The sequence below is a fragment of the Phyllobates terribilis genome, unplaced genomic scaffold (assembly GCF_046119375.1).
Source record: "Phyllobates terribilis strain yellow unplaced genomic scaffold, ASM4611937v1 Scaffold_11__3_contigs__length_659146591, whole genome shotgun sequence".
Taxonomy (NCBI): Eukaryota; Metazoa; Chordata; class Amphibia; order Anura; family Dendrobatidae; genus Phyllobates; species Phyllobates terribilis.
Window position 1 is genome coordinate 545,883,983 of NW_027362771.1, and position 16,257 is coordinate 545,900,239.

The 16,257-nt window shown below is 40.1% G+C and overlaps 1 protein-coding gene across 6 annotated transcripts in view; it reads right to left on the reverse strand.

The window, feature by feature from the left end:
* Window positions 1–16,257, reverse strand: part of FGFR1 (fibroblast growth factor receptor 1) — a 79,982-nt gene that overhangs the window by 16,212 nt on the left and 47,513 nt on the right. For 5 of the 6 annotated variants that reach the window (XM_073653954.1, XM_073653952.1, XM_073653951.1 and 2 more), the window contains 5 exons: window positions 15,011–15,097; window positions 11,750–11,916; window positions 10,590–10,713; window positions 2,984–3,174; window positions 1,335–1,485 (listed from right to left, as the gene is read on the reverse strand). In XM_073653954.1, coding sequence (XP_073510055.1) covers window positions 1,335–1,485; window positions 2,984–3,174; window positions 10,590–10,713; window positions 11,750–11,916; window positions 15,011–15,097 — 720 coding nt within the window. The remainder of the gene's footprint in view (window positions 1–1,334; window positions 1,486–2,983; window positions 3,175–10,589; window positions 10,714–11,749; window positions 11,917–15,010; window positions 15,098–16,257) is intronic. The other variant, XM_073653955.1, reaches the window with a different exon arrangement.

Consider the following 16,257-nt stretch of genomic DNA (forward strand, 5'->3'; position numbering starts at 1 on the left):
CCACTGGAAGAAATCTGTTAGAAGATTTGAAGAATACTTCTCCCTTAAGCCTGACCTAAAGAGAAGCTACCTTAGTTGAACCCGTCACCAAAATCGAGACCTCCTGCCCACTTGAAACATGCTAGAGATTGACCACATGGAAAAATTAGACCCGAGTGTGACAGCCTTGTTTGTTTCCATAGAAAAGGGAAGGAATAGAAAGGCGATAAATAGAGGCAAAAAAAGACAAATTATTAGATATTATAAAAGCTACTAATTTCGAGAGAAGCTGGTTGACGAATAATATGACTGTCATTTTAACCCTCAAAGCTATGGAGCTATTCTCATCATAAATTTCATATCTTCCCAATTATGTAAAAAATATGGAGATTTGCAGGGGACCTAGCTATGGTGAGTAGTTGGACTCAGGCCCTAAGCACCAAAGGTAGTTCAAAGACCCTCTGCCAGATTAAACGACTATTATTAATGTCCCATAGTAGATGGGAGCCCTTCCAAAACAAATTTTGTCTTAGGGCTACAGATTGTCTGGTATGATGGCCATTTTGACTTGCTTTTCAGAAACAGATATAGCAAATGAAAAAAAAAATCAGCACATAACCAGAATGACTCTTGGATGGCTAAATATTGGGAAGTCTTCAGTTTCGGTGGAAATGTTCTTTAAGGTTAAGACTTGTAGTAGATAATTTACAATTCTGTACAGAAATCAAAGGACATGACTTTGTTATTAATCTCCAGCTCTACAGCAAAGAATCAGATTGCACTACTTCCTGTTACAGCCATTTTGGAACACTTTCAGCAATCAATATGACTAAGACCAGCTCCGAGAGCCAAGAAGAGCAGCCAAGCAATCTGAAGTTCTAAACAGTTCAGCTGGAATAGAGAAGATTTTCCACTCTTGATAGTCAAAGTCATCTATAACCTCCAGATGGATTATTACTACGTGATATAAATTTATGAATTCTAGCAGTAACGGGAAACCCTATGGCAAGTAAGATTAGGAAGAATGTCAATCCAGGGCAGTGGTCTTCAACCTTTGGCTATCAAGTAATGCTGGGAGTCTCCCACAAGCTGGAGACCACTGATCTGGTCAATGAAGAATACGGGGTAATTGTTATAAAATTAGTCAAGAAAAGAGCAGTAGAATGATGGAAACAGGCATCAGAAACTAAACCAGGCTGCACACACAAGTAATTTTCCATGGAAATAAAGCAGACAAAAAAGGGAGAAATACAATTTGCCCGCCAAGAGTTTTGCAGAGCAATTGTTCCAACGTTCTAAATTTCACTTGAGTTTTCTGGTGTTCTCAGGAGGTGCCACCGATTTTTTCTTTTTACCTTGTATCTCGGGTCTGGTGACGGTAAGCCACGCAGACTGATTGGCCTCACCAATATAATTGGACACTTTACATATGTATTCCCCACTTTCTGCCTCTGTCACATTGTACAAGGTCAAAACTTCTGCGTCTGAGCTATATATCCCAGAGTGCTGAAATAAACCGATAACATGAGGGGGTCAACAGAGCAACATCATCACTAATGATATGTCATATCACCTCATAACCACTGATACGGTACTCACCTGTCCTAGGCCCGCCTCAGATTATCCACAATCTTCTGGAAGAGACTAGGATGTTCTATCAATTGTGTGTTTTGTGCGCTATGTGATTACATAGCACCTAGTCACTGCCAGGAGATGTGGACCATAGACCTATCAAAAGTGAGGGGTGGACCAGACAGGGGGCTGCGGCTGCAGACGTAGGTCAGGTGAGCATAATTTTTATTTGATTTTTAAACCCCTTCCTGGTCCTCAAATGAATCGACAAAATAGATGCCAGCAGGCTGCGATTCTGAATAATAGAGCTTGGTCAATCTGGCAAATTTTAAATTTTTGGGAAAGTCAGAACAAATTTGATTCAATACAAATTGCTTAAATGCTACAAACAACCCATGGATAGATATGGGACCATTTCTGGAGAAGAGCAGCCTGTGACGACCAATTCAAGCGACTACCAATGGACAGTATGGCCACCAGTAACATTCATCGAATTGTGGTAGCTATGGGCACCACAGTTCAGTTGGTTTTATCTATGTACATTGCAAATGGTGCCCACAGGACAGCAGTAGTTGTCCCTGAATCAACCAGGAATCTTTAGTTTTGCTAAGCAACCTCTTCGTGTTACCCTTAAAATGATGAGGCCAGCATCTTACCGTCATTGCATATATAAACATTGTAGTCATCCAAAGCAACCAGAATTCATTGTCAACTTGGAAACAATGAAAATCTAGTAAGGCTTTAGTTTGTAATGCTTCTTAAACATTTTTAATGTCCCCACCGTTTCTAGGTCTTACAAGATACCACACACTTGGGCTAGTTTCAAATATCCAAAATTCACGGTCCGAGTACGCACCAGCCGAGAGGGCCTCACCCAAAGAGTCTATACTGAGACCTTGAGTGATGGCAAAACCAGCATAAAAGTCCACCTCGAAATCAGGCACCATCACTGAAGGCTCCAGTCGATTACATGCTAGCTAAGGTTGGTCCTACCAGATATTTTAAAGATGGAGGGAGCAGACTAAAGTCCAGCTGAGTTGCACCATGGATTGCAGAGCAGATAGGGACAGTTAAGCTTGTCAAAGGTTCCTAATCTGGTTCTGTGTGTAGACTAGGATCTTCCAGTTAATTGTAAACTATGTTCTGCACATGAAAATATTTCATAAATCACAAAAGATAAATGGCATAAGGAAGAATGGGTAGTGCCGTTTATAACATGGCGTGGATGAGGAACCTGGATCACAAAGTCAGTGCGTTGTTAGGATATGCTCTTTGATGGATCTATATTTAGCAATGCCTTAGTTAATAAATAATACATATCCCCGCTCGACACACTCACTGCATGTAGCTGACTGCTTGACACCTCAACCTCTTCATCTTCAGAAATCACACCACCAATGACACATTTAACACGTTATTTGCTTGTGCATACCTTGAGAATTTCCACGTAGGGCAAACCGTCCGTTCCTATTTTGCTCCCATTAATTTCAAGGTGCCTGAGCCATTGGATGTGAGGCTGAGGGTCACTGTAGACTTTGCAATGAAACTCAGCGTTACTTCCTACAGTGACCGTCTTATTTGCCGGCAGACCAGCCTGGAGGATTGGCCGATGTGGGGAACGTTCTAAGGAAAAGAAAAAATATATTTTAACTTAGGCCTCATTCAGATATCCATGATTTTTCTCATAGATTGTTCATCAGGGTTATAGATCTGATTTTCATCAGTATTTAGTTACATTGTTAGTTTTTACTACCAGTGTTTAAAGGGAACCTGTCATGCCACAAAACGCTATTAACATGCAGATATGGGGTCAATCTGCAAGTTAATAGCATTCTAAAGCAATGCAGCCACCTCACTGGAAGCCTGGCTGCTGGGAGGAAATTCAATTTATTCCTGCCGACAGCCTCCGGCTTTCAGTCCCAGAGGCGTGGCTTTGGTCAACGCTCAGTACATAGTGAGCAGCGGTTGTAACTATTCCCTGCCACTGACTGACAGCCAGCTCAACAGTGCATCAGTACAGAGACAGCTGTCTGTCCGTCCGAGGACATGGTTACAGCCATCGCTCACTATATACTGAGCGGTGACTGAAGCAATGCCGGCCACACCACCACGACTGAAAGCTGGAGGCTGCCGGGAGAAATAAAGTTAATTCCTCCCTGGTAGCCAGGCCATCAGTGTGGTGGCCGCATGGCTTTAGAACGCTAATAACCTACTGATTAACCTCATATCTGCAGGTTAATTGCATTTTTTTGATAAAAACAAAACCTGCAAAGCTTCTCCTAGACAGGGCATTCAGGGCACATGGTAGCCATCCACGTGCGATCAGTTATTTTTCACGGACTCAGACTTGACTGAGCAGTTTCCGCGACTCCGATCAAAATAATACATGGTCTCTAACGTTTTACAGACCAAAAAGACTATAATAGGTATGAGTTCTGCGAAAGACACAGATAGAACATGTATGTGATTTGTGGACGTCTTGAATGAGTCCTCAAGGGTATCTACTTGTGATAAAAATAAAACATTTTGATGCACGTTATAAACAAAAAAAACAATACGGTGGATTAAATGACAATATCAGATTAGTCGCACAATCAATTGTGAATAGGTATGGTAGTAGTAAAAAATAAAATATAATAATAAATAAAAATAATAATCACCTATCTTCTTATGACTACACAGTGAGACAAAAGACCCAAATAAATAAATATATATATATATATACATACATACATATATACACACACACACACACACACACACACACACACACACTATATGTGATAGAGATAGATATATATATATAAATAATTTTTATAGTGCCAACATATTCCGCAGCACTTTACAACTTTAGGGGGGACTTATACAGACAGTACAGAATAAGCATATCTCATATCGAAAGGAGTGAGGGCCCTGCTCGCAAGCTTACAGTATAATATATATATATATATATATATTTTTTTTTTTTAAGATTCCATACTAAAAACTAATTATGGTACTATGTAGCTAATAAAAATGTGAATCAAAAAAAAAAAAAAAAGTGATGAGGGAAAGGTTTTATAGAGGTGTTCGATAATATATTCTGGCATTTAGACATAATAATTAAACTATCTTGAGAAATCATTCTACCAGCGATGGAATGTAAAAAAGAAAAAAAAAAAGGAAGCTGACAGTCTAAATAAACTCGGCACCTCAAGTAGGCCTCACATTGCCCCCTGCACAGGAAATATCTGAAATTTAATACGATCTGTGAGGTGGAAATGGAGGGAAGCTGGAGAAAAACTAAAATATGTCAGATAATTAAAGGCGGATGTTGAATGAAGGAAATATTTGTGAGGAGAATTGGCTACTTATTGGAGGAAATGGAGGATAATTTCATGATTTGTCTGTTATAGGCCAGAAAAACAACCAGGTTTTTTTTCTCCCCTTTTCCCCCCTTCTCATTGAAACGGCCTGAGCGCTATCATAACATGCACAAATGGCGGATTTCTTTCCATTCACGTCTCAAATAACACAGCTGTTTGTGAAATTTTTGTTGTGATTTTTTTTTTTATCTGGAGCGTATCATAGAAGACATCTGTGTGGGGGAATTAGAAAAATGTCCAACTCAGACTTATTACATATCGTTCAGCCATGATACAACATGGTGGAATCACCAAATTACCTCAGCTCGGCGGCACATGCAATCAGCATTGTTTAGTGTAACGCTAGGCATTTATTATTTTACGGACTTAGGCCCGAAAGCTTTTACCACTTTAGAATTTACGCATAATAATACTGCGGGGATAAGAAATAGTTACACGTGGTCACTGTGCCGCACCGACCTTCACAACAGTATCATTTATCTATCTACACAGCGAAACCAAGATTACGATGAGCTAGTTCATGCACTTATAGACTCAGATTTATATGGTATTTTCGTTTTTTGTGGGATTCTTATTTTTTCTTCTGTTTTTTTCCCACCTAATCCTTATCTGTTTTGCATCTGTTTTTGTGCCTTTTTTAAGCTCTTTGTTACTTTTCTTTTTTGCTCACAAATATTGGCACGTTTAGCCATTTCCAGATGTTTTCACCCAATTTATCACTTTCAACTTTTTATAGCTGAAATTTTTGTGTGTGCAAATCTAGGTCTACTTTATCTTATTTTTTGATGTTTTCCTTGCGCAGCAGAAAATAAAAGTGCAATTTTTAACTGTAAGGTTAAAGTTACCATTATGATCTTTTGACGCTGCGTTTTTTCACTGTGCAAAAAGCAAAGTGGATGGTATAGGTGTGTATGCAAAAAAAATAAAAAACACATTAAAATAATATATACACATATATACAGTATATATTTTAATGTGTGTGTGCACATGTATATATGTGGATATATATTTTATTTTAATGTGTGTGTGTATATTATCTATCTATCTATCTATATATATATATATATCATATACACTGCTCAAAAAAAAAAAAAGGGAACACTTAAACAGAATATAACTCCAAGTAAATCAAACTTCTGTGAAATCAAACTGTCCACTTAGGAAGCAACACTGATTGATAATCAATTTCACATGCTGTTGTGCAAATGGAATAGACAATAGATGGAAATTATTGGCAATTATCAAGACACACTCAATAAAGGAGTGGTTCTGCAGGTGGGAACCACAGACCACATCTCAGTACCAATGCTTTCTGGCTGATGTTTTGGTCACTTTTGAACGTTGGTTGTGCTTTCACACTCGTGGTAGCACGAGTCGGACTCTACAACCCACAGACGTTGCTCAGGTAGTGCAGCTCATCCAGCATGGCACATCAATGCGAGCTGTGGCTAGAAGGTTTGCGGTGTCTGTCAGCGTAGTGTCCAGAGGCTGGAGGCGCTACCAGGAGACAGGCCGACGCTACCAGGAGACAGGCCGGCGCTACCAGGAGACAGGCCGGCGCTACCAGGAGACAGGCCGGCGCTACCAGGAGACAGGCCGGCGCTACCAGGAGACAGGCCAGTACACCAGGAGACAGGCCAGTACACCAGGAGACAGGCCAGTACACCAGGAGACGTGGTGGGGGCCGTAGGAGGGCAACAACCCAGCAGCAGGACCGCTACCACCGCCTTTGTGCAAGGAGGAACAGGAGGAGCACTGCCAGAGCCCTGCAAAATGACTTCCAGCAGGCCACAAATGTGCATGTGTCTACACAAACGGTTAGAAACCGACTCCATGATGGTGGTATGAGGGCCCGACGTCCACAGATGGGGGTTGTGCTCACAGCCCAACACCGTGCAGGATGCTTTGCATTTGTCACAGAACACCACGATTGGCAAAGTCGCCACTGGCGCCCTGTGCTCTTCACAGATTAAAGCAGGTTCACACTGAGCACATGTGACAGACGTGACAGAGTCTGGAGACGCCGTGGAGAGCGATCTGAGGCCTGCAACATCCTTCAGCATGACTGGTTTGGCAGTGAGTCAGTAATGGTGTGGGGTGGCATTTCTTTAGAGGGCCGCACAACCCTCCATGTGCTCGCCAGAGGTAGCCTGACTGCCATTAGGTACCGAGGTGAGATCCTCAGACCCCTTGTGAGACCATATGCTTGTGCGGTTGGCCCTGGATTCCTCCTAATGCAGGACAATGCCAGACCTCATGTGGCTGGAGTGTGTTAGCAGTTCCTGCAAGATGAAGGCATTGAAGCTATGGACTGGCCGCCCGTTCCCCAGACCTGAATCCGATTGAGCACATCTGGGACATCATGTCTTGCTCCAACCACCAACGTCACGTTGCACCACAGACTGTCCAGGAGTTGGCGGATGCTTTAGTCCAGGTCTGGGAGGAGATCCCACAGGAGACCATAAGCAACCTCATCAGGAGCATGCCCAGGCGTTGTAGGGAGGTCATACAGGCACGTGGAGGCCACACAATACTCAGCCTCATCAGGAGCATGCCCAGGCGTTGTGGGGAGGTCATACAGGCACGTGGAGGCCACACACAATACTGAGCCTCATTTTGACTTGTTTTAAGGACATTACATCAAAGTTGGATCAGCCTATAGTGTTTTTCCACTTTAATTTTGGGGGTGACTCCAAATCCAGGCCTCCATTGGTTAATAAATTTGATTTTCATTGATGATTTTTGTGCGATTTTGTACAAAACAAAGTTTTCAATGAGAATATTTCATTCAGATCTAGGATGCGTTATTTGAGTGTTCCCTTTATTTTTTTGAGCAGTGTATATAAATATACACATTCCCACAATGAACTTTTGATGAGTTTTTGACTATTATTTAACTTCGGGTACTTGCGTTTTTTTATTGCGTTTGTGTGCAGTTTTTTTTTTTTTAACATGTTTTTATTGTGTTTTTGATGCTGCTTTTTTGTCTCTTTTTGGTCTGTCAAGTTTTAAAATAAAGCTGCTTTGTTTTTGATCCTTCCTGGTATTTGGCTTTGACACAACCTTACTGACATACCTAGCTGCGTATTACATGCGTTTTTTTTACCTGCGGAATTTCCTTACCTAATACAAGTCTATGGGGAAATTCCACACAGAGAAATCAACGTACCCGCAAGAGAAATTGACATGTTACGGATTGGAAACATGCAACGCAAGTGAATTTACGCAGTGTTAAAAACAAGCACAGGGCATGAAGTTTCTATACATCCCATCCACTTTGGTGGAACTGTAAGACGCTGCTTCTTTGACGCAGCAAAACTATGGAGCACCAAAAATGCACCAAAAGCTCATGGTGGGAACATGGCCTTACTCGGCGTAAACTGACCTGCGGTACGTGTTTGAAATCTGTAACATGTCAATTTCTCTTGCGGGTACGCTGAGATTTCTGGGTGGATTTTCTCAGAATTAGATCACATGCGGAAAATCCGCAGGTAAAAAATGCATGAGCAAAAAGGCACTAAAAATGCATGTAATCCATACATGACTGGATCAAAGTTTTATGAAAGCTAAATACCAGAAGAATATGTTTGCAAACCACCATCGACAGTTGTAGAATTTCCCATGCCAGTGCTGCTTAGAGGGCAAATTTAACACAGACTTCAGCTTTGGCCTAGTGGAGGAGTGTTTTGGGATACCAAAAAAGCAGATTGCAGGTAATGGTCCCACACGTGGTTGTATTTTACCTTTAAGGGATTTCTGTAATCTAAAGTCTGCCACAAACATTTAATCATAAGGTCACATTCAAATGTCCATTTTCCTCACATACGAGAAATCCAAGTGTGGTCTCAGTGTCATCAGTTTTTCTCATACGTGGAGAAATAGAAAGGAACAGGTGGAGAAACTTTGTAACAGTCCATGAAAATCGGACAGCACTTTGATGTCATCCAAATGAGGTCCAATTTTGTCATGGACTCATTGACTTGCGTTGCCGATTTTGAGCCAACCCTTGGATCAAAATCAGAAAAGTCTCCATGATTTTTCATGGACCAAGAGGTCCAAGAAAAATCACAGATATGGAAATGACCCCATAGACTATCACAGGCACGAGTGCTGTCCGTGAAAAACTCAGATAGCACTCGTACGTGAAAACCGGACGTGTGAACGAGGCCTAATCCTGTTGGGAATTTTTATACTGATTTGCTGCGGATTGGAGACAAAATTCACAGCAGAAAATTTGGAGATATGAACGTACCCATACCTTTTGAGAGACCTGGAATTGGACAAGTACATTTTCAATCCGAATTCTAATTCTACAGTCCTCTAGAGGTATCTGGCCACTTATCTGGTTTCATCCCTAGAAAATAAATGCTTTGGCCACTCTGCATGGGTATATTTACAAGAGTTTATTAGCTATCTGAGGTCTATGGCCAGGTTTATGGGAACGTATAGTGAGGAAAGGTTTCCTCTATACAGAATATCATGACCGTAAGAAGAAGACAGATTACGGATTCCTATCAAGTTTCAGATCTTCAGAAAATTGTTCTCCTGTACGAAGTCCATAAAGCAAAACCTCCAAGTCAAAAGACGACTATAGATCAGTAATCCCCAGAATGCATTGGGGCAAACAGCTGCCAAAGATTTCGAGTCCAAGTCCAACCAGAGAACAATGGCAATGGTAACACAAGTGGTCTGTGAACAGCTGATGAACTGCTGCCAATGTAAACCTTGTGGATGTGCAGTAAGAAAAAGAACTGGGAAGAAGTTGGCAGCGTAAACTAAGTAAAGTAAAATTCGTTATGAGAAGATGACTATTCATTACCTATAGATGGTATATAGAAAAAGAAAAATGCAAATATTATATTTCTGCATAACGATAAAATAGAATGAAAGGGAATAAAATACTGAGTGGTGCCAACTAAAATGAGAACTCACGATTAAAAAAAAAACTAAAAGTTTACAAGAATTCTGATAACCTCATCGGTGTGCAAGTTACGAAGAAAGATTATTTGGTGCAATCCAAAAAATTGCAAGGTATTATAACAAGTTTTGACATTTCAGTCTACCATACAGACCTTCACCTTAAAGGTTGCAAATTGACACAGCGATGGATGTCGCATACTACAGGGCTTTCCTCTCAAGGACCTTTCTGAAGGTTTTGGCAGATCAAAACATCAAAATTGTTATAATACGTTGCATTTTATTGGATGTCACCAAAAAAACTTTCTTCGAAAATTGCGCACCGACGAGTGCCAAGTTTTTCATATTATCGAATCATCTTCAGAGCTACTATAGATATTTGCAGCAGCTTTAAAATGGGTTGCCTTATCTTGGCAATGCCTTTTTTCAATTCATGCAGGCCTAGCGATCCTGACTAATAGCCAGAGGACACATCTTCTTGCCATGTCAACTGATGCCAGAGATATGTAACATTACATGCTGACCATTAATAAAAAAGAGTTCTCAAAGTTTTGGCAATCCCCCAAAAATCCCACAATAAGAAATCGAAGAAACAACAACTTTAGGTTGTGGGCAACAGTTGTAGACCCTAGTGATTCGATTTTTGCTTTATTTTGTGGGGTGCACAAAAGAGGAGCCATGAACGTAGAGATACCTTTACTCGTTGACTTAGAAAACCTTTTATTTTCAATCCAATGGAAATGTTTGGGTTCTTACCGACTACATCGAGCTGGTACGTGTGGTTGATGCTGCCATACTTGTTCTCAACAATACACGTGTAATTTCCTTTATCGGATGGGACCACTGAATCCATAATAAGACTCCAAGATTGAGAACGGACCTGAAAGTGAGCAGAGTATGGAATTACTTTAGGTCGATTGCTTATAAAGCCAATAAACCAATTGATCACGATAGCGCTCAGGAGACAATACTGACATAAGGCTGTTTGAAATGTCTCTAAATTTTTGCAAAACTGGTAGTTGGGCAAAAATTTTACCAAGTTTTGGTGTTTTTTTTCCCCATCAACTTTTTTGGTGCATAGCTTTGCGGAAAAGAGGGAGGGTTTACAAGTAAATTAATCATATATTTATCCCACAAAAGTATCATAAATTACAACTAATGTACGTCAATCAGGTACTGGAGTACATATTTTACGGTGGCGCATGGCAGTGAAAAATGCTCCAATATTTTTAATATGTGCACATTTAATGAATTTCATGCATGTTTTTCCAGAACACACATCATCAAGACCGGAGTATAAAACATAAGCGTTGATGAATCGGGACCATGGTGTTTGTTCTTGCACCATAAACGGCTCGGTATTTTGTAGCCCAATGCTAAATTATGCCCATAGATAAGACAGTGAGAGAGAACGGTATTATACTTAAATTATAGGACATTTGAGATGTTTTAATGTGGGCATCCTATCAACTGGAGGTAGCCTATTCACTACATGTCCTAAACAGTAACGCAGAAACTCGCAGATCATCTACTTGACCGGATCTACAAGATGACCATCTGCAAAAGAAGAACACGAGCAATAGGTGGGAGAACAACGTCACCACCATCACTTTCTCCTTTCCGTCTATTTGTTAATTACCCTCAGTTTGTTGAGCCATCTAACGAGCTCAGTAATCAGCAGGGGGAGAGATTAATGAGCGTCAGCTTCTAAGCCAGCTCAGACAAACGTGGACAGCATGCTGGGCAAAAAAAAAAAAGATGGTCCCACTTCAAAGCCCAGCCTGGCATGCTGAGTGATCTCATGTCCTGGCAGCAACCCAGTTAAAGTGGAACATCATCGGTGTTGACACGCATACCCCACAAGTCACCATATAATGAACAGAAGAGTCAATGTTTAAGCCTAGTTTTGTTTGTACCTTGTATCCACCAATCCGATGATCAGGTTTAAACTCTTTGCCATTCTTCAGCCAACGTAGTGTAGGCACTGGTGTGCCCCCTGCTGGACACCTGAATCGTATGGTCTTGGCTGCTGGAACAGCATGAAGTTTCTTCTCCATTTTCTCTGGGTTTGCCCAATAAGGTCCTGTAGTTAATGAAAAGGAAAAATAAAATCAGGTATACTGGTGGTATTGGAAACCATCAACAAGTTTGAAGACTGACACATCCCTAACAGTCCAGATCTCCAGCATTTTATGCAACGTATAGAATAACCATTTTCATGATAACCATATGGCTGAAAATAATTTCATAACTACGATTATTACTCTGTACCTATGACACAACTGATCAAATGGCTTGGAGAAACAACACCAAAATTTACCCATAAAATCAGCCAAAGATGGAGTCCAGTAGTACACCTAGAATTGTGAAACTAAGTGCATGGCCTTATTGGGTGGTATAAAACATCTCTGGAGTTCTTTTGTCATGCCTATGTACCCACAGAACATAAAAATAACAGTACATCGGCTTTGCCTAAAGGGTTTCATTAACGCCCTACCAAAAAATATAAAATAAAGTAAAAAGCGTTTGACAAGTTTAAGACTAGAAAGCCATAAAGTGTTCCACAGTTGGAGGATCTCCCAGCAAAAACTGTGGAACATATGTCAAACTTGCTTTGGAGGCTTAGAAGTCCCATCTGGCCCTAGTTCAAATGCCTCTCAGCCACCAGTATAAACGACACATGGTCTTCGAAGGGGATCTCTAGCTTCATTTCGGTCCTGACAAGTTGGCATCCCAGTAGTGAGAGTGTTAATGCTACACTATAGCCAGGCTTTATTCAGCTAGGATGGCATGAGGCCTAGTGGAATCCCACAGGAATTTAAGGTATGTGTTGTCTAAACGCAAATGTTACCGGAGAAAAAGAGGAGGATCATGTGACAGCCTGTCCTGATGGTTTCATCATTAGTTAACATTAGATGTGGAAGAAAAAGGCCAGTTTTGGGTTTAAGGGCAGATGGGGTGCAATTCACAAAATAAAATATATATATATTTGAGAGTAACAATTTACAAATCTTACATTTTTTATTACATGGCAGGGAGTGGGGGGTGTTAACTATTTTTATTTATTTTACTCACTTATATAGCACTATTAATTCCACAGCACTTCACAGACATCATCATTATCACTGTCCCCATTGGGGCTCACAACTACATTTCCTATCAGTATGTCTGTGGAGTGTGAGAGGAAACCGGAAAACCCAGAGGAAATCTACGGAAACACGAGGAGAACATACAAACTCCTTGCAGATGTTGTTTTTGTTGGGAATTGAACCCAGGACCCCAGCGCTGCAAGGCTGCAATGCTAACCACTGAGCCACCGTGCTGCCTATAACTAATGGCCTTTTATGCATACTTTCTGAATTACGATACAAGTCAACAAGTTAATTGGTGCTCTTATTTAATAGTTTGTCAGGTATCCATTCTAGCTTGTGTATGCACAGTAGAATAGAATTTTTGGTCAAATTGATGACAATTTTTAAAGGGCTAGTCAAGGATGTGTTTTGGATGGTAGTCAGAAATATAACTTTGCTGTAACTGTTTTATTAAATATTCTATGTATCCACATTAGCATACGTGGAAGACAGTTGACTTTATAGTAAATACCCCACCCTATCATCCCCTATTGTAGAGTGCTAAGCTCTTTGCCACCCAGGCAAGCCTTTTCCATAGGCCAATTTCCCACCCCCTTATTTCTCAGGAAAACAGTTTTAGTATCTAGTAGGAATGGAAATGGTATCAACCCGGGCTGGTTCCCCGTGTTTCCAATGGCCTCCTATCCGCCGCATACCAGTCTCTGTGAATGGGAGACCTATGGCCAGGTTGATTCTAGCTCCCTGGTAATATTATAGCATGGCAGAAGGGAAGACTAATAAATTGGTACATCAGCAAAAGTGAAGGAGGCATTTTAAAATTCATGGAATGTTCACTATTCCTGCAGATTCCACATGAAAAAAACATTAGTTGGCCAATCTGGGGGTGAAATTCGAGTTTAAACTCTACCAAGTCCATCTTGTATAGACATGAGATTATTCTTCATGAGTATTCAAGTTTATATCTTATTCTGAGTTACTGAAACTAAAGACATTGTCATTCGTCAATCAACATCCGTAAGGAATTGTTCACACCATGTTTGCTCACAAAAAGTTATCTACTTGAAACAAGAGGCTTGTAATGAATAAGTGACAATACCATAATACAGAGAAACATAGAAGAAAAGCCCCCATTGTGTTGGAGTCAGACCAGGTGACTACAGGTTTGGCAATACCCAATAACCTATTGGTTCCTTCATTGAATGGCGTCCCTAGCACGATGCAAATGGCCAAAGAAGGGTTTTGAGCTTAGAAATTTTTTTTCTACATTAATTTTTTTGTTCAAGAATTAGAGTCATGTGTAGACAGTTTTCTTCTTACGGTTTCATAATACTACTGTAATCTTTTAATTTACAGCCTCCGTACAGGTCTCATAGCATTCAGAGAAAATATATAAGTAAACACAAAAAAAAACATCTAAAAAACACCAATCATTGCTCCCAATTTGTCTGCTTTATTTTATTTCCTGGGCAGCCCATTGGAAGTCACATGAAAGGTGTACTATCAACATCAAATTTAAGAATTTACATAAAACAGAAATCAGCTCTCCCTTTAATGAAGATTAATTCCGGAGCTCGAAAAATTTCCACAGCCTAGCGTAGTTTCACAGAATCCAAAAGGAAAAAGTATCCGGTCAAGGAAACGAACACCATGAGTAAAAGTGCTTGAACAACTAGAACCACACTGGTGGTTGCATGGACAATTTGTGGACTCTATGTCTGAGCAGATCATATTTTTGGTGGATCAAAATAAACATTGAATATTTTATTTCCATTGAGCTGGATACTTTTCCTTAAATTCCATTAAATTTAAGATATACATAATGTGTTGAATGATCTCACTGCAAAACTTTAATTTTACTATTGACAAGTATGGCAGAATATTAACCAAACCCCTTTTCCAAAAAGTTGTGTGTTGATACTAGTGTAAAATGTAAAAAAAAAACATCCTCTGTGCCATTATAAATGCCTATCGCCCTGTATCCATATACTCTAGCCAAGACAGATGAGCTTATGGTCACCTAAGGCAAAAAGCTCTTGGAGCAACATCTTGGTTTCACACACAACAGGTCTTCAGTTCATAACTTACGGTTTGGCTTCGAGTTCTCTGAAGCTTTCTCTTCAGAAGAAGAATTATCGTCATCGTCGTCATCATCTTCGGCAGACGGTAGTGCATCTGTGATGGCACAACAACAAGAATCCAGTTATGGTTGAACCAAATATGTCTAAAATCAATAGAAGTACTTTTTTTTTTTTTTTGAAGTGGGCATTCACTTGCTAAGACACATAGTTGGACATACAATACGAAAATAGTTTTGACTAACAACCCAAGGATTTAAAAAATAAAGTGGTCGTGTTGTGTAAAAAAAATTCTGCTTTAAGTATAATATATTGGTTCCAATGGGAAACAATGACAACTTTATTTTTTTAAATATCTTAAAATGTATGAAAAATATAAGAGAAAATTTCAGCTTTTGTTGACTTTGATGACAGAGGACCACCTGTTATCGGTTTTGTTTTTAGCATGTTTTTATTCCATTCCACCTAGGATCAGTGAGACATCTGACAGTTCTTGGACTCAAAAGGGTGGAGTCTTTACAACACAATAACATGAAGGAAACAAAAAAAAAAAAAAAAAAGAGCATTCTATGCCGAGTATTAGGTTATTAGGTGGAGCCTCGTGTCTGGCACTACCTATATCTTGAGGAAACAAAGGCATTGAACAGGAAAATATTAAGCGGATCAGCCCTGTGCCATATGGACAATTGATTTTTGGCAGATCCTCATGACAATATATAATCTCTATGGGTAGCTTAAAAGGGATCTGAATTATGGTATTAGAGGAGGACTGAAGCAAATGAAGAAAAATAACTGCATGTATTACATTACCCTCCAAAAAAAAGGTGGAAAAATACTATTGTCTACAGACAATTGGCCAAGAACTGAATTCCCCATTAGATGAGGTGTCAAACGCTGATAAGACCACAAAAGGGACACCTTAAATTGATCAGCAAAAGGAATGTAGCCAAATGGCTACAAAGGTCTGATAAGAAACCACTTAACACCATGTCTCCGCTGTCCTAAGCAGGGTGCAGTCGAAAAGGTGACCTATCTGGACAAATGCTGCAAAAGCTCAGCCAAGTCATGGATTATTTGCAATTAGAGAAATCATTGTATTCTCTTTGATCAAATAATGGAGGTCAAATGAGCAGTGAGGGGTCCTGAAGGGCCTTTCTGCCATTTCTTTAGGGAGTATTAATGCTATGCATTTCCTTACAGATTAGTGTGCAAAGGCCATTCATATGAGAGATATACTGCAGTGATGCATTTGCATGT